The sequence below is a fragment of the Corvus hawaiiensis genome, chromosome 21 (genome assembly GCF_020740725.1).
Source record: "Corvus hawaiiensis isolate bCorHaw1 chromosome 21, bCorHaw1.pri.cur, whole genome shotgun sequence".
NCBI classification, from domain to species: domain Eukaryota; kingdom Metazoa; phylum Chordata; class Aves; order Passeriformes; family Corvidae; genus Corvus; species Corvus hawaiiensis.
In genome coordinates this window covers 10655275-10674037 of record NC_063233.1, presented here as the reverse complement: position 1 = coordinate 10674037, position 18763 = coordinate 10655275, and the positions used below count along the sequence as shown (strand labels likewise).

Here is an 18763-nt window from a genome sequence, read left to right as displayed (position 1 = left end):
GGACATTGTCAGCACACCCGTCCTGTTTCTCTTCCCCGAAATTTGACCCAAAGTGGGACATTTTGGGGACAACCTAGTCAAGCTCACACTAATGCTTGCGATCGCTGCAGCTCCTAGCAAAATCCCAATAGAAATGGAACCCCCAGGATGACCAGAGCCCTGTGTCACAGGGGACCCTACTGGCAAGTCCCCAGGGGTTTTCACTTTGGTGGGTGCCAGTAGGAACCTGCTGTGCCCACCTGCCCAGGAATCACAGCTTCTATTTCACGTCTCCACCAACCCTCTGGGGATGCTGTGGCACCTATGGTCGCTGCACCTGGCTGCTCCAGGGCAGAGGATGTTCCCCACTGGAGGATGCTCCCTGACATGGCCAGCGCAGGGGTCCCACCTGTCCCTCCCCCCAGGGACATGGGGGACCTGACAAGAGCCTGCATGGCCCGATGGGACATGGGGTGCTGCAGGTTGGGTGTAAAGGGTAGATCAAGGTGGTCCCTACAGAGTCTGTGTGGAGGAGCCCCAGCGCTGCGTGAGACCCTCCCAGCTCCATCAACCTCATCCCGAAGGGGGGAAGGGGAATCGGCTCTCTCTGAACACAGACCACAGCATTTCTATTTCCCATACTCTGAAACTGGCTGAACTGGCCCGGCTGGTCGCTGGGTACACACGCAGAGAGTGCCCTCACCAGAGAAAGCGCTGGGGAGGATGTCCCGGCCTCTGGGGCAGCACAGCACTCCCAGGCTGCCGGCACCATGGGAAAAGCCGCCCCACCACGTTCCTCATCCCCAGAGCCACACGTGCAGCTCCCAGCAAAGCCACAGCCGGCCAGGAGCGCCCGGCAGCCGCCACTTCCCTCTGCTCCTGCTGTCAGCAGTCGGGGCAGTGATGCACCAAGGGCTGGGGGCAGAGCCCGGGCTGGGCTGGAGCAGAGACGGGGGCACGTTCCCATTCCAGAGTGCCTGTGATGGGTGTCGTTCGCCACCACAATGTGCCTCCTGTGGGAAGGAGTGCGTGTGGGTCATCTCAGGCATCAGGTCAGTGCAGCTCGGAGCACGGCACGGAGGAGCCTTCCCTCCCCCGAGCCCGCTGGAGCCTGGCTGGGCAGGCGGCACTGACTCACTGCCCTGCAGCCTGACCTAATTCAGGAGGCACTGGGCAAGCGAGGAAGACACTGGGCAGGCGAGGAAGGCACTGGGCAGGCGAGGAAGGCACTGTGAGCAGCCCCAGCCACGAGGCATTTCACCACCCCAGCTGAGTTTTCACGTTCAGGCGGATGATGGCCCCAGGCTGTCACTTGAGCTACTGTTGGCATGCCACCAACCCCCTGGGCCGGGCAATCCCATGCACGACCCTGTGCCTTGCAGGGCAGGACAGGGCAGCCAGGGGAGAGACATAAACCGAACTTGAAAGAGCTCTGTGGGTCTGCACCCCGTGGCAGGGTGGTGGCAGGGCACCCCGATCCCCCTCTGAGAAGCCCCCAGGCCCAGGGGATGGTCCCGCTCTGCCCAGAGCAGTGCCAGGGAAGGGCACAGGAAGGGGATCATGCCCAGCCCTGGGCACCCACCCACTCACCTGCACTGTGCTCCCCTGACGCTCGTCTGCTGCCCTCCACCAGCTGCCTCATCCTCTCCCGTGACACCTTCAGGTACTTGTTGCAGTTGCACACCTGAGAGAAGAGAGCGGGGAGGTCAGTGAGATGGGCACTGCACTCCCCGGGCACCTCCTGCCTGCCCAGAGCACAAACCCACACTGGGCACTCCGGCACAGGCTTGACAGCTCCCACCATGTGCCCCACAGCACGGGAAACCAGGGCAAGGCCTGTCCCACCGAGCAGGGATGGGCACAGCCACAAGAACCCCTCCAGAGGTGCTCCCTCTGCTCAGCCACGTCTCCAGCCAGGCTGCGGGCACTGCCCACCTGACTGCCCAGCCAGAAAACACCAGCATCTGAGGCTGCCTTAGAGCATCAAGCAGACACCCAAAGTCTGGGCTGTGGCTTCAAGATTTGTTCTCTCTTGTCTGACAGAGGCTGGGGAGGATGGCTGTGGACCCCAAAACACTCAGGGCTCTCAGCTGGCTCTGCTTGGCTTGGCTCTGCTGCAGCACTGTGAACACTGAGTTGCACTTTCTACCCCACCTTGTCTGCCAAAATGTACCCAGACAGGTCTCTGAGTGCCTGCATGTGCCGGGTGCTGGACCCCAAGGAGCTCCCCAAGTCCCAGTGCTGAGGAGCACCCAGGGCTGGTCCCCGGGGCCAAGCACAGGGTGCAGCTGGCAGCCAAAGGCACTCGCCCAGAGTGAGCGGCACTAAAGCTCCCCGGGAGCATCGCAGCCGGCTCCCTGACACCTTCCCTCTCCTCTCCCCTCCCTCCTGGGCTGGGAGCTGGTTGCAGGGATGTGCCACAACACCTTTTGTCAGCTGTTTGTTTTTAGGGTCTGTTTTCTGCTGGCAGAGCATTCCCAGCATGCTGCACCCAAGGCAAGGCGGGAGAGAGGTGAGCAACTTCACCAACCAGAACAAGTCAGTTCCCTGCCAGGGGCTTTGCTCCAGAGCCTGTTGAAACCAGGAAGGTTTTTCCAGCTCCCAGCCAGGCCCTGCTGTGGGCTGGCGGCCGCTCTGCTGGTTTGGGGCTGGAGCGGTGCCGGCTTCATGGCACGGGGCAGCGACGGCCCTGCTCCCACACAGCTGCCTGCAGGAGGAACGGGGCAGGGTGATTTGTTTGGAAACGAGCTTGCCACTGTGTCCGGGCTCTGCCTTGCAGCAGAAGGTGATTCCCACTGGCAGCCTCCACAAAACCATCACACACTCCTCATCCTTTGGGCCAGAAAGGACACCTGGGCTCTGCTCCCCGCGGCCCCGCTGCTCCAGCCCTGCAGAGCAGCAGCACGGACAGATAGAGATGGACAAGGGGTGATCTTGGAAGCACCCAAATGACACAGAAGCCCCTGCTTCACTTGCTGGGGATGTGCTGGTCCCACTCCCCATGATGGTGAGAATGGGCTGCATGCTGGAGAGGGACACCGAGCCTGGAGGGGTGGGGGATGGCACCTCGGGCGCGGTGACAGCACTGGAGAGCTGGAGGTTTCCAGGAAGCTCCCAAACCAGCTGTCCATCAAACTGCCGGCCAGGAGGATGCAGCAGGGCCCAAGGGCACCCTCCTCCCTTTCCCTCCCTGCTGGCATGGACATGCAGGGGCTCCTCTGCCCTCTGTCACACATCAAATCCCCAGGATGCCCAGCCCTGGCAGCTTGGAGCCCACCAGGTTCTGGAGCAGCACTGCCAGCGCGCCAGGCACGGGCTCCTTGTCCCGTTTGGGTGCACAGGGTGACCTTACACGAATTTCTCTGCTTCTCTAAAATTCATGACTGTTGTGAACCAGGGGCAGTTCACTCCCTGGGCAGGGATGCCCAGCAGCCCAGGAGTATCCTGGCATTCCCTGCTCTCTGGGGCTGCCAGGTGCTGCCAAAGAGGCTCCAAGCCCCACGCCACCCCCCAGCCTCTGGGCCTTCACCACCTGCAGCTTCCCAAAAACAGAGGACGAGCTCAGGAGCCAGATAAGCCACTTAGCAGCAGCGCCAATTAGCTGTAATAAAAAATTGCAATTAATTTTTTTTAATGCCTTGCCAAAATGAGCCAAGGGAGATGAAGTGAGCGGAGAAGGCTGCCACCTCCACAGGTGGGGCTGCTCAGCTGCTTTGCAGGGACCAGTGGTGGCCTCAGGCTTGATGCTTGGCTCCTGCCCAGGGACAGGGCTCCCCACAGCCTTCTGTGCCTCCTTGTTACTACCTGGGGATGTGGAGCAGTTTTTTTGTGTGGATCTTTTGTTTATAGGTAGGGAAGTGGGGAACCTCTCTGCTGGAGAAGAGATGGCTGTTCCTTCTCAAGAAAGTTTGGTTTCTACAGATCCGTCATGGCAGGATTAGTTGTGGCCCCCAAAAATCTTCATGAGGTGAATCAGCAGGAGATGGTGGCACTTTGGAACACTGCCTAGGGTGCAACTGCTGCAAGCAGCGGCCATGGCCTGACAGAGAAGGGTTTGGCCTCTCTGCAACATCTTGGGGTCCCCCAGCCCCTGTGTCAGGCTCAGGGTGGGGGTGGCAGCTTCTGCCCACGCCCCAGTCCTGCCCTGGGGATGATGTGCTGGCTGAGTGGGCTCTACTCATGCTGTCCTGCCTGGCCACAGGGGTGAGGAAAGGGCTGAGTCCAGCTTGGGAGCAGGGGACTGGGGAGGTGCAGCCCCCACAGGCTTCTGAGTGCCACCCAGTCTGCTGGCACCGGTGCCGCGGTGGCACAGCAGGGTGCCTGATGTCCCTGCGCTGGTCGGGTGCTCAACACCCCTGAAGCAGTGGGATGCCCCATGTCCCCCAGGCCGTGGGTCGCAGGGCAGCAGCGGGCACACCTCGGAGGAGGAGCAGCCCTGCCTTTCTCACGCTGGGGCAGCCCGTGCCAGCACATGCTTAGTCACTGGTAAATCCCAGCCGAGATCTGCTCTGCCCTCTGTGAAATGGATCTTGGCTGCACCCCCGCTGAAGCAATCCCGGCGCTCGGGAGCCCTGGCGGGCGCGCTTTCCCACGGCAGCCCGGCCCCCGGCTCCCCGTGTGAATCAGCGCGGCCGGGCCCAGCCGGGTGCCCCGCGCCGTGAGCGCCGCGCAGCAGCGTGTCCCTGCTCCCGTCCCCTCGGCTGCAGCGGAACTCAGGCTCCCTGGGCCGGGGGACACGGCTGCGACACCTGCCCTGCCTCCCCGGGCTCCGCTGCCACGTCCCTGGCAAGGACGAGGAGCAGGTGCGGCGCGTCTCAGATGAAGCCGCGGTCCCCACTGCAGTCCCTCACTGCTGTCGCCTCTCCCCGTGCCTGTCTGTGCATCCTGGCACTGTCACCCCCACACCCGTGTGCTCCTGCCCCAGGACCTCAGGCCAGCATCCGTGGGGACACTGCAGCTCTGTGCTGTCACCACCAAGGGTGTGACACGGGGATTAGGAGGAGTGATGTCACTGGACTGGGACTGTGGTGATGTCACTGGCGCGGATCTGTGGTCGCTGAGCCCAGCGAGGTGCTTGCCCCCAGCCCCAGCAGCCTGAGCCCGCCTCACTGAGGCTCTCCCTGCCTGTGCCACCGAGGAGGACGAGGCAGGTGAAAGGTCCTTTTGCAATGCTGGCAGCCCAGCCGGCGCCTTGTTTTTGTTTAGGATGATCCCTGCCTCTCCCAGCCCTCCCGGGTCGGGATTTCAGCAGCAGTGACGCAGGAACCTCCCAGGACTTGAGGGACTGGATGCTTGAGCCTGGAGCTCCAGGGCCATCTCAGCATCCCATCCTCTTTCTGTGCCTCCACCCATGGAGTTGAGAGGCTGAAAGAAAACCCAAGTTCAGCAGAGAACAGGAGCCAAACCTTCGGTGACTCCAAAAAGGCTGCAGGAGCCAGTGTGAGCTTGGCTAAAGCTGGTGGCACGAGCTCAGGTGGACATAGGCTGGTGCCCAAAACACGTGGGAGATGAGCAGTTCAGACAGCACTGGAGTCAGTTTTGCTCCTTCCTTTGATATCTCTAAAAGCTGCATCTCCAAAGTGCATTGAGTCACCTCGGTGATGCTGACCTCTGCCCAGAGGAGCCACCCCTGAAACGGCCTCTGGGCCTCAGGGCTCCTTCCACCTGCTCTGCTGACACAGGTCACAGGTCAATGTCACTGTCACCGAGGGATCTCCTTGGCAGGGCTTTTTCCAGTGAGACACAGCTCTCTGCCTGGAGAGCTCCTGGCTTGGGAAATCCTCAGTGTATCAGACCTGCTGTGAAGGACAACAGTGCCCGGTGTGAACTCTTTGGGGCAATTCAGGGCAGCTCATGTCAGGACAATTCCTTGGGCGTCTTCTGCTCGCTGTATCACAGGACTGCTCAACAGCCACCTGCAGCGATATCTCCTTTCCTACTCACCGCCTACCCTCTCCTCTTTCTCCCTCTCTCCAAGATGGATATCATCTGGTGAAAGGGCCACTCCTCCGGATGGAGGTTGCAACTCTCACTTTGGTTGTGAAAGCACAGCCCTTGAGTATCCAAGAGTTTCTTTCAGGGATTTATTGAGACTTGAAACCTCCCCAGCTTGCAGGATGCCCGGGCTCAGCACAGGCTGCCCTCTATTGCCTCCAAGCCCAGGGGTTACGGATCTGCCTCCGCACACCTCCTGCCTACAGCCCAAAGCAGAGTGCCCAGAAAGGTGGGAGATGGTGGGAAGGGCAGTGAAGGAGAACCAGGTAACAGCCCAGCAGATATGAAGCAGAGGTCAGGAGCTGACCATGCTCATCTGCCCACGTGTCTATTTTCTCACATTTTTCCCAAGTGACTTCAGCTGCACCCACAGCTTTGACCTTCAGACACTCTCCTCTTCCTCCAGCAATGCTCTGCCGTGCAGCGCCTTCGAGGTCCTTGCACAAAGAGCAGAAACTCAGCAATTCAGCCCACTGGAGATCTCCACACCCTGTGGGTGCAAAGGCCACCTCTGGGTACAGTGCTGGGGACAGCCATCTCTTCAAGGGGATTTTCAGAGAGCAGCTGGCTGGGCTGTTTCCCTTCCCCTTTATGCCAAGAGCTTTCCTCGCTGATCTGATCACCAGTCCCTGGGAATCATAAAGGGGAATCATAAAGAATCATTGCTGCTCCTGCTCTGTTGCAATGGTCCCGTGTCTGTCTTTGGGTACCAGCAAACCCCCCAGCAGCAGAGAGATGCTGGATGTGTCAACCTGGTTCTTCAGGGACCAAAGGCTCTCGGTGCCCACAACAGCCCTGAGTGGCCACAGCACCAGGGCAGCCCTGCCTGCCAGGGCTGGGAGTTGGGCTGTGATGCTCCCACATGGAAATGCAGCCTGGGCATCCTGCACCCAACCTGCCTGCACACCCAGCAGCAGCAGGGGTTTTATGGCCATCTGAGCTCAGTGACATGCTGCCAGTGGAAACACAGGGCTGCCAGTGGGATCCTGGCACCAGGGCCCATTTGGTTCAAAAAGAGGGAAGGGCTCTGTTTATTGAATCATTAACATCACTTCCCTCACTGCCAGCCAGGTACTCTGAGAGGTCTCTTAGGCAAGTGCTGACCTAGCCCAACCCTGCTAAGCTGGTAAGATGACATGGATCCCATGCCAGCCTGGTACTGCGTTCCCACTGCTTTCTCTGCTCCCGCTTTGCTATTAGTCATCCGTTTCTGGAAGGTTTCTCATGCATAATAAAGTGTTTCAACACTTGCATAAGCCAATTCTTCTCATCAGGAGTGACCTGCTGCATTTCCCAACACTTTCCCTAGGCAGTCCTTCCGACAGCCACGAAATATGGAGTTAAAACATGAAGTTTTCTATCCCCCTCGAGGCAAAAGGTGTGGGAAATCGAACAGATAAGAATGCCTTTAATTAGTATCATTTGCATAAGCTCTGGGAAAGGCTCACCTGACAGCTACAAGGGCCTTACTTGTCTGGGAGCATCAGCCACGGCTCAAACGGGCAGATTAGCGGAGCTCCTCTGACTGGGGAGATAGTGGGAGTCAGGGTGACAGAGTTCCATGGGTACCCCAGCTCCTGCTGGCTCCTCCTTGGGACACCCCAGCTCCCACCACTTCCTTGTCGGTGCAGCCCAGCTGCTGCTGGCTCCCTTTCAGGTCACCCCAGCTCCCACTGGCTTCTTGTCAGGGCTGCTTCTTCTGCATTTTCACCTCCCAGTTTGCAGCTGCGCTGAGCAAAGATGTAACTTGTGGGCTGGGGTGAAGGGCAGGGATGGGAAGAGAGGGGAGGAAGCACAGGCACATCCCTGGATGAGGCGTGGAGGCTGTGGGAATGGGCTCGGCGTGCAGCAGGGACGGGAGCAGGCCCTGTGATCTTTGCTCTTTTCTCCCCCGCTGCACTCGCGCTCCCTTGAGAAGACGCTGCCGTCCCCAACCACAAACCCCATCCCGCTGCCGTCGCTGCCGGGGGTAGCCCGTGACAACGAAAGCCCTTTTCAGCACCTCAAGGCCTTTGCAGTGATGAGAATCTCACCCGACACTACACCTAAACCCACATGCAAAGCTGAATTTCCCAGAGGAAAAAAATTATGCTCAACCCGCCTCCCACCGCACACATCCCCCCTCGGGTCCCTCCAGCTGCCTCTCAGCCACCTCAAGTCTCACTTGCTCATCTTCCCTCCCAGCTGGGCTGAGAGCCCCAAAAAGCTGAAGCTGCCACAGCACCCTTGACCCAACCTTCACCGTAGCCGCCAGCCCTGTTTATACAGCACCCAGCACACGGCTGCTGCTCTGGGACAGGCTCACAGCAAGTTTAATAACACAGAAAGCCAGTAATAACTGCCTCCTAACGAGGTTACGCAGCATCCCTGAAGACTTGGCTTTAGGGTGAGCTCCGTGCCAGCAGCTGCTGGGGCCAGGGTGTGAGCTGTCCCTTCCCACCCTCCTGACTGCGGGGCCTCTGCTCCTCCAGCCCCGTGCCAGCACCTTCCTGCCTTGTAAATACGCTTTATATCCAACACTGGGGTGAGGCTGAGCCCCTCCGGGGGTGCAAACCTGTGCCCTGCAGCTCCAGGACACCCATCTCCTGCTCCAGTCTGCTCCAGAGCCTGTGCCACAGCAGGAGAAGGGTTAATTTGCCCAGCTCCCTGCAATGCAGCTCATTGCTGCTCCTCTTTATCAAGCTACTGAGTTTTATCCAGCTCTTGGTCAGAGGATGCCAGAGGCCGATGAACCTCAGGGCTGGAAAAAAACCCCAAGTCAAGCTCTGGAATCACCCAGCTCTGGAAACAGAGTGAGGGTCCACATTCTGCCAGCTCCCAAAGGCTTTCATCCCAAAACTAAAATGCAGGTGGAAATCTGGCTACCAAGCAACCGCAGACCTTCAGGAGCATCATGTTTTGGCACCAGAAATGGAAAAGGTCATGGAGATACATTTTCTACCCTTGAGGGTCAGAGCCCTGGAAGCTGCAAAGGGATGAAGCTTTTCCCCCACTCCCCCTCTCTCTCTCAGATCCCCGTGCTCAGGTCACTGACAGTCAGGCACCAGCGCTGCTCTTTCTGCCCCGAGGGCCGTGCTGTGAGCTGGGTTCCTGCCTGAGCCAGGCCCCAGGAATCCCCAGGGCAGCACATGAAGCCTCTTCCCTGCTGCACCTTGCCCTGGACACGCAGCCACACTGGGGGCTCTGTCCTCTGCTCCCGGGGCTGGACAAGCTGCAGGAAATCATCTTTACTGTGTATTAAGCAACAGCCACCCTTATTCCTGCTCCTTCTGGCTTTCCCTGGCAGCTGTCCTCCCTCTGGTTGAGGTCCTGGGACCAGCTGTGTAATGTATGTCAGGGCTTGTCCCCCTGCCCTGTGCTGAGCTGTGCCCTCAGCTCTCTGCTTTTCCCCAGAGCAGTTTTCAGCCCTGTACAAGTGGCCAGGGCCACCCTGGGCCACGTGGCTGCCCGGCTCTGCTCCTCCATGGCCATCTGGTCCCTGAGCATCCTGCTGCCCTCTCCTCTGCCTTCCCTGGGGAGGCCTGGGGCTGCCCCGGGCTGGTTCCCCAGGCCAGCACTGCAGCTGAGTGGGGTGAGGGTGTGCGGGCAGAGGCAGAACCGGGGAAGTTGGGCTCATGTTTCAGCTTCTATTTTTATCTGGGAACCCAAGTCTGCTATGCAGAGGCCCCCGGGGGACACACTGCCTTCCCCAGCTGGAGCCAGATACCATCGGAGCACTACCTGCCCTTCCCTATCCCCGTGCCAGACCTCCGGGTACAGGACAGCATCGCCCGAGGCACTGGGACATCCTGCCTGGCTCCTGGTGCGCTGTGGCAGGAGGGAAGGAGCTGGGGACAAGGTCCCCTTGTCTCCAGCCGCTCTGAGGCCAGGAACACATCACAGGTAGCCCTTGGAGCTGCAGAGCAGCCCTGTCACACTCTCACCAGGCCGCCACCTGGGTCAGCAGCCAAGTGCTGGAGTCCCTCTCAAGCTGGACTTTAGTTCTGTGCCAGGGGAGTGGGATGCTCAGGGCCTGGGGCCACGCCAGGTGGGAGCCCGTGCTGAGGCTGCGGGGCTGCACCAGCCCCATCACTTTTCATTTGTTAAAGCAAATAAACCTCATTTAGCGGCCAGAGCTGCAGGAAAATGGAAACCTGAGCCGCCCCAGCCTGAGCAGCTCGTGTGTAGCTGCAGGTTGGCCAGGGCAGAGACTGCAAAGCTGGTTCCCGGTGTGGGAACTCGGTTTGGAGCCCAGCCCCTGGTCCTGGGCAATGGCAGTGAGCAAGGGGGCACAGCTGGGAGGAGCTGAGCCCCCCACCCCGGTGAGCAGCGCCTGCTGCTTTAACTGGGGGGGGGGGGGGGGGGGGTGAGTAGGAGCTGCGGCAGAAAACGGGAATATTAAAAAAAAAAAAAAAAAAGCGTGAGAAAGGAAATCTGAGCGAGGCCTGGAGCAATCTACCCAATCCAGCGGAAACAATGGCCCAGGAAGAAAAACCAGTTCCTACACATAAGGTAGAAAAGGCTGGGAACGCTGGAGGAGGGGCGGGAGGCTCCCAGCACAAACAAGCCGGGCATTATGCGGCTGCGCTGCCCAGGGCACGGTGCCCCTTCCCGGCGTGGGGACCCCTAATCCTGCTGGGCCGGGCTGGGCCGGGCCGGGCTGGGCCGGGCTGGGCTGGGCTGGCACCCACCCCCAGGGATGGACAGCCGGGAACGGCAGCTCGGGCTGGCGGGGCTCAACACCCGGGCTGGGCTGGGCTGGGCTGGGCTGGGCTGAGTTTAGTGCCCAAACTGGGCTCAGCTCCCCGGTTTAACTCAGCTGGGCTCACCACCCAGGCTGGGATCAGACACTGCTTTGAGATTAGACCTGAAAATGGGATTAGAACAGTTTTGCCCGGGATTAACCCACATTTTGAGATTAGCCCCCAGCCTGGGCTCACTTCCAGGCAGGGTTTACTCCAGGATGGGCTCATCTCCAAACTAAGCTCACCCCTGGGATGGGCTGATCCTCAAACTGAGCTCAGCCTCAGGATGGGATGATGCCCAGGCTGAGCTCAACCCAAAGGGCTGCAGAATGCACCTTCAAAGGTCATCTAGTCCAGTCCCCCTGCCATGGGCAGGGACACCTTCAGCCGTCCCAGGCAGTGGGATGGTCCCTGCTGCAGCTCATCCCTGTCACCCACGCCTGGAGGAGGAGCAGGATGTCCCCACAGCGGCTCCATGGCATCACCTGCCAGTGCCTGAGCAAAAGTGTCACATCAGCCCTTGCCACACTGCCTGCACAGCCAGAGCAGGAGGGAATGAATCCAGCAGGGAGCAACTGTAACACCCAGGAGCACATTCCCAATTCATGCTGGCAGCATCCTTCCCCCTTCTCCTCGTGGGGTGGGACTTATGCTGGTCAGCTCTGGGGTGGAAGCTGGCTGCGTGTGGCTGTAGGACACGCCACGAGTGAAGGTCCATGGGCCACGTGCTGCCCAAAATTTACTGAGAAACCTTTGGTAGGGCAAGGGTGGGCAAAGCAGGGATTTTGGTGAGGACCAGGCTGGTGCCAAGCACCTTGGGAAGGCTGTCCTTGTCCGAGGCAATGCCTCAATGCACCCTGAGGGTGCAGCTCTTCCCACCGTGAGCAGAGCACGACACTGCACAGCTGGGCTCAGGCAGCATTCCCAGCACAGAGGGGCTCACAGGGACCAGCACCTCCTTTGAGATCAACCACCTGCATCTCATCCTGAGGGAAAAAACCAGCTCTTCACACACAACTTCTCCAAAAGGCTCCCCAAAGCAGTCTCAGAGAGAAGCCACACTGGCTGCTAGCTGGGACCAGCGAGAGGAAAACCCTGGGAGCAGGGGAAGAGCTGCTGCTGCCAGAGCAAGGACAAACCCCAGGAAACCTCAGTCACTTATTGCCCACGTTCCCAGCCTGACACCTCCCAGATGTGTTAACGTGACCCCAGCGTGTTGGTGACACGTGGGGTCACCGTGGTGTGATGGGGGCCCAACCCCTCCACAGCTCCTCACCACAGCAGGGGGGGGGCAGGGCGGGATCTACAGCATCACAGGCCTGTGTCACACACAGAGAAAAGGTAAAAAGGGGCAATAATGTACAAATGTGGCCTTTTTTTTAGGCTCTTGCTGGGCCCAGGGGAGCTGCTGTCTATTGTTTCAATGGCCGAGTGGGGGAGGCAAAGCTGGGGCAGATGACAGGAGTGATCTGACCCTGCCACACCTGGGTTTGGCCTTTCCCTGACGGACAGGACGTGGGCAGCTGAGTGGTGGCAGAATTGTAATTTTACCCTGCAGAAAAAAATACCTGTGAGTGGAAAAAGCTGATGGGCAATTTGTGGGGGTGAAGTTGGGGAAGAAATGTGTGTGCTTCATTCCTCACATTCCTCCCCAGCTTCCTCGGGATGGTGGCTGTGCTCCCCAGGGCCCTCCCAGTGCCCAGGGGGTGATGGAGTGGGCTGAGGATCCTGTCCTGCCACCTTGCTGCCTCCACCAGCTGGGTAGGGCTGAGCATCTTCCCCTCCTTTCCCACTGTGAGGGCGGAGGAATGGGACTGAGGTCTGAATCCTGCTGGGGTCTGTGAAATGAAATCTGTGATCAATGTGAGCAGCACCTTCAGAAAGACCTGGGTGAGGGACCCTCCCAGCACCGCTGTGACCCCAGGTCCCATCCTGCTGAACCCCAGCGTCCTGCCACGTGCGGGGCCAGTGCACCGCCCGCCTGGCAGGGCATCCCGGGCTCATCCCAGCATCCACGCACAGAGGGATGTCCTCTCCTGCACACACCTCCCGGTGTCCCCTCTCCTGCAGCACCACCCGAAGCACAGAGGAAGAGCCGCGCTCCCATCCCCGGCTCCCTCCCGGGCACCGTGAGGGCACTGCGCCAGCAGCTGATGGGAAAGTTCAGGGTCGGGGCGAGGCGGAGAAAGGCTCATAAAGGGCCCTTTGTGCCGCAGGTCTCCCCTGGCTCCGCGCACGGAGCCCGCGGCCCCACAACAAAACGCAGCCCAGAAATAGACATCTTTTTCCCAGGTTGCTGTTAAACTCTAATTAAACATTTCAGCACACTTGAGTGGGGAAATGTCTGCTTCTCAGGCCCAGGCCATCTCAGCTGGAAACCATCCCCTCCGGTGTGAGTGGGCTGGCGCAGGTTGACCCAGCAAGATGCTCCTTGAACGTGGGGATGGTGTGAACCCACACGCCAGAGTGGACAACCTGCTCCTCTCCAAGCCCTCCACGCCAGCATGGGCCCACTGCTGCCTCCCACTCTGGAGGATGCATCCAGGCTGGAGCAGCTGGAGAAGGGGACATGCAGACAGGTCCGTCACAGGCAGTGCCACCCCTGGCACTTGTGCACTCCCCACCGTGGGAGCTGGGGTCCCCGTTCCTGCTGGGGCAGCAGCCCAGGGCACACAGCCTGCAGGGGCAGGAGACAGCGTCTCCTTTGAGTCATGCTGCCAGAAAATCTACTGAGGCTGGAATTGTCATCTTGCTATTTTAAAGAATGAAAGAAAAAGAAAATAGCAGAAAAGAGCTGAGCAGTGAAGCCAGGCAGTTCCAGGAGTGAGGAGCCCTGTAAGGAACAGTCTGGGGCACAGCAGCTTGGAGATCTCCTCACATCCCCCGCATGCCCAGAGTGGGTCTGATGACAGCCAGCAGGCACAGCTCTCCACATTATTAAACACTGACTTTGGCCATTAATTGCAGCAATTCCTCAGCACCCTGTTTCTAGTAGGCACAGACCAGATGCCAAAATATCCTACCCCTGATGCTCTGGTGACTGACTCAGCCTCGTGGAGGTGACACAGTGGCACTGAACTACTGCAGCATCCCTTGTCCCACCTGAGCACAGCCCAGCGGGAGCAGCACACCAAGGACGGGCAGGGCTGGGGACTGGGGAGCTGCTGGTTTCCCATGGGCAACCTCAGCATCAGAACCAGGTCACCCAGGAAAGGATTACTCCAGAAATGTGCCACTTCTGGGATCAGTAAGCAGTGGGAAGGTGTCTGTCCTGAAAGACTTGGAGCGGAGTGACAGCCCAAGCAATGACACTTGTAATTTGGCATCCCATGGGGTGGAATTTGGCAGAACTGGTCTCTCCTGCTCTGAGGACATTCCAGCTCCTGCATGGGCAGTCTGAATTGAACTCCCTCAATACTTACAGCAACCACGGGTTTAATCCAGCTCTACCCCCCCAGTCAGACAAGCAGCAGCAGCAGCAGCTCCTGGGCAAGCTTCATCCTGGCCCCTTGAGGCTCCAGGGCCGGGGTTCCTGTCACTGTGCTGGCCATCACCCCTGGGAACCCTCACCCTGGTGCTGTGTCTGCCCTCACTGGATGCTCTCACCCCTAAGAAAATGGCAACACCAACCTGTATCTGGTCCCCCCGCTGGCATGTGACTGTGGGTGGCTGACAGCCCTGGAGGGGGTCATAGCCACATGCAGGGCTGTCCCCAGGTGCCACATGCTCAGGGTTTGTCCTCCTCCTTCACTGCAGTGGGATGGGGTGGGAGGCTGGACTTAGGAAGAAATCTTGACTTTTCTAGGAAAAGTGAGGCAGGCAGCAGGGTCTTTACATCGTCCCTGTGCAGCACCTGGGCTGCACTGTCCAGGCTTTGTGGGACATATCTGCTCCTGAATCCTGATCCACTGGGGGTGCCCCAGGTGGCACCGAGAGCCCCAGTCCCAGCACAGACACAGCTGCCAGGCGGCAAGGGAGGTGACAGCCTTGGGGACACGGACTGAGGGTACCCACCCCCCGGGCAGCACACACACCAAGGGGGCTCATCCGTGTGGCCCCCCAGAGACCCATCCCCACCGGGAACCACGACCCACAGCCTCCCTGTGCACCCACAGCTGGGGACACTGTGACACCACGAGCCGGTGACAGGGAGCCAGATCCTGAATTATTGTCCGACTGTTTCCCAGGCTCTTCCGCTGGCTGCGAGGATGCAAGTGCCAGCGGAATGGGATCGGGGTGCGAGGGAAGAGGGGACAAAGGCGGTGCACCGCCCTCCTCCTCCTCCCTGCGCTTGGCAAGGCGGGGGACTCCATCTGAGAAGGGAAAAGGTTCCCAAGGCGAAGGTGTGAAATACCCTTCTCCCGTGCTGCCATCACCTCGCAGTCCCGGGGTGTGAGAATCAGACTCCATTGTGCCTTCCCAAGGAGCTCACATACTGTACTAACCTTTTCACATGAAAGCCACGCTCTGTTTGCCAACAAAAGCCGACGCTTGGTTCCCAGGAGTGGGGAAAACCCAACCCCACGGCACTGAGCAGGGGCTCCGGGGCCAGCCCACCCCCAGAGCCCCTTCCACCCCCACATGCCCCAGCCCAGCGGGTGCAAGGGGATGGAAGGGGCTCTGGGGGTGGGGGCAAGCCGGGCACAGGCCACTGGGGTGGGGCAGGAGAACCCTCCCCAGGGTGAGGGATCCTTCTTCCAGGCCCCGGGGTGCCTGGGGTCCCCCCAGCCTGTCCCCCCTTGCAGGGTGGGGGGTTGAAGGTGGGGCTGCAAGGGGACTCCCTGCCCTGGGGTGTGCCCTTCCCCACCAGGGCACACTGTCTCAGCTGTCCCCAGGCTGGCAGACCCTCATCAGCTCCCCCAGGCTCCCCCTGGGCAGTTTGCAGGGCTCAGGCTGGTTTTTCTCCCACCACTGACCAAAGCAGGTCAGGCTTTGCAACATCTGAAACTCCCACTCCCCTTCAGGCTACCCTGAAGGTGGGAAGCGAGACCGGGAAAGCATCACTGGGCCATGGAAAAAGCCGTCTGCACAACAGCTGAGCCCAGCTCAGCACCCAGCACGGCCAGATGAGCACTGAGCACAGCAGCTCTGGCCTCCCTGGGAACATGGCAGCAGCAGGGATGGGACAGGCATCACCCGGGACCGGGACTCTCTGCCTGTCTCGGGCATCGCAGCTGCTCAATGCTGAGATAAAGAAAGGGCCAGAGGAGAGGTCTTGAAGTGAAAAGGGTTTTCTGGTTTTTTCACATTAACGATACCTGCTCTGCCCCATTTTTGGCTGGATACCCTTGACAGCTTGGGGCAGTGGGCTTGAGAGGTGCCCAAGGGCACAGCAGATGCTGAATGCCTGAGGAGCCCGACACCTGGGGGGGGAACACATCCCTGCAAAACCCCACAAATTCCAGATTCACACGTTGCCTCGGAACCTCAACTAGGTCCATGCTTCTATCGGGGGAAGCAGGAGGAAGGAGGGATGAGTCCTTTTCCCTCCTCTCTATTGTTTCCTCCCATGCCTACCTCCACCTCCAGTCAGCTCTGGAGGCAGCTTCCTCCCTGACTCCACAGCCTTCCTGCCCCAAAGGGCTGGGAGGCTTTTCCAGGTCCCCCAACTTGCTGCTGGCCCACTCCCAGCACTGGGGTTCCCCTGTGCTCCCCCAGCTCCATCGGCGGGTCCCGGTGCAGACAGGCAGGTGGGTTTGTATGGCTCACAGGTTTATTGGCCCCAGTGTTTCCCACAGGCTGTCAGTGACAGCTTCCTGAGCCTGCAGAGCCATCCCGCTGCTGTGGGTCCTTGGAGGTGCTGTTGGCCTCGCGCTGCTTTGCGAAGTAATTGAATTAAAGCTGGTGAATCACTTTGGTGCTGCCTGGCTGCTCCTCTGTGCATGGGTGCAGTGGCCCGGGGTGGCCCGGAGCACATGCGGGGGCTCTTTGGGCTGCTCTTTTTGGAGGGTCATTTCCCCTCTCAGTTGCTGCAGTCAGATTTGGGTCATCAGGTTTGATCTAAACATGTCAGAGAACTGGAATTCACAGGGAAGCAAAGACACAATAATGCAGGCTCTGTCCCAGTGTGATTCTGGGCTGGTTTCAAAAGCTCTTGGCTCACTCTCAGTGTCCTGGGAAAGCTGGGGTGGGTTTAGTTCCTCGCCTGACACAGGTGCCTTGGTGCTTGAGAAGTGAGGGCAAAGCCTGCCCTACCCTGACAGGTGTCCATGTGATGGAGACAAACACGTGGGTGAGCTGTTGCTGCCTGTCCCTGGCTCAGAAGCACCTTTGAGCCAGGAACTGAGCCAGGGCCATGGCTGTGAAGCTCAGGGCAAGGTGAGAGGAGATCCGTACCCAGCGCCTGGGGCGGACGAGGCAAGAGGAGGGAGAGCTGGTGCAGGGGGGAGGCGTAGAGCAGGGTTGGGACCCTTGTCCCTCAGGCCACTGTCCCCAGGCTTCCCAGTGCCAACTGAAGCCCACGGGTCCTGAAAGGGCCGGTATTTTCCAGGGAGGAGCAGGCAGAGCACTGTCAGACTTGCTGCAGCTGCGAGAGAGGAGCTGGCAGGGTTTGCCTGGCATCTTCATCCCAGCCCAGCTCCCCAGAGCTGCTCCCCAGCTCCAGGTGTCCAGTGGGTCCAGTGGGGGCCATGCAGAGAGCGGTCCCCAGGGCAGGGGACAGCCCCGGACCTGCCGGGAGAGCAGCAATAAACAGGAGAGGAGACACAAACAGAGAGCTGGTTTAGAGGGTGGCTCCGGATTTTCTGCTTCCCCATCCGAGGTCTGCTTGAACCCAATCAAAGAGGTCCAGGACCAACTACACCACCCTGAGGCAATGAAATTGCAAACACAACAGTTTAAGATGCAACAAGAGAGTCCCTCAATTTTTGAAGCCAGTCCATGCAGGGATGAGCACACAGCAGTCCGGGTCATGCAGAAGCCAAGCTGGAGACCTGTCTGCCTCCATCAGCATCTTCACCCAGCTCTCTGCAGGTCCCCAAAGCCTGGTCCTGCCATGTCAGAGATCAGTCCCTGTTCCTCACTGCCCTTTGCTTGTGGCCACAGCCAGTCAGGGCCCCTGCCCACCACAAATCCTGCAGCCTTCCAGAACTCTGGGACACACAGGGCCCCTCTGAGCTCTGCCTGAGCTGCTGGGTGGAGCAGACCTGGGGTTTACCCTGGAGGCAGCAGCTGGGTGGGAACTGCTCCTGCTCAGCCCCATTTCATGGGTACCTGCATGGTTGAGGCACCTCAAAGCAAGAGCCCAGGCCCTTGCACAAGTCTTGCATCCAAAAGTGATACAAAGAAATGAAAAATGGACCTTCACCAGATCCCTGGGGAGAATACTTTGGGAGCAGCAGGTTGCCATTTGATCTTGGAGACTCCGCTTCAGAGCCCAAGGCACATCAAAGTCCAAAGCTCCAAGTCCGAGGCTTCCCGGGGAAGCTGAGGGTGCCGGTCTGTCAGGGCCACCTCTGCTCCCACTGCCCTGCAGGGGCCTCTGGGCACACGCGGCTCCAGCGCAGGAGGTTAAAGGGGCCTCTGGAGCCGAGCATCCTCAGCAGCCCAGGGGACACCCGCTCAGCTCATGGTGACTGACTGTCCCCAGGATTCCTGCTCCCGCAGCTTCTGTCTCAGGCAAAGAAGATACTATTATCCCCCCATGACAAAAAAATATTAAAGCAGAGATGATTATACCCTGCAGCCCCTCTCCTGCAGCAAACACCCCGGAGCCTCCCTTGCTCCACGAACACGCTGGTGGATGCTCAGCCCGGAGCCGGGAGGGGACCCTGGGAACGCCTGGCGCTGGCTGCCGCTGTCCTGCTGCGCGGCAGAGATGAGAGGGAAAACAGCTCCCGGGGCTCCCCCGCACCTCCGTGCTCGCCCGCCGCGGCCCCGCCGGCTCTTTCATCTGCCGGCCCGCGGCTCTTTCATCTCCGGCCGAGGTGCGATCGGGCCCCTCCGGCCGCCCCCGCCCGGCCCCGCCTGCGGCCGGCGTTGCCGCGGCCAAATGGCCGCTGGCCCGTCCTGCCCGGGCGGGGGTGACGCTGGGCACTGGGCACCTCTGCAGTCACTGCCTAAGTGCT

At 59.9% G+C, this 18763-nt stretch overlaps 1 protein-coding gene across 6 annotated transcripts in view; it reads right to left on the bottom strand.

Annotated features, from left to right (window-relative positions):
- The window catches only part of EXD3 (exonuclease 3'-5' domain containing 3), a 214009-nt gene that overhangs the window by 5826 nt on the left and 189420 nt on the right, over positions 1-18763 (bottom strand). For 4 of the 6 annotated variants that reach the window (XM_048325162.1, XM_048325158.1, XM_048325159.1 and 1 more), the window contains 2 exons: positions 17034-17366; positions 1570-1663 (listed from right to left, as the gene is read on the bottom strand). In XM_048325162.1, the coding sequence (XP_048181119.1) occupies positions 1570-1663; positions 17034-17366 (427 nt within the window). The remainder of the gene's footprint in view (positions 1-1569; positions 1664-17033; positions 17367-18763) is intronic. The other 2 variants (XM_048325161.1, XM_048325164.1) reach the window with 1 other exon arrangement.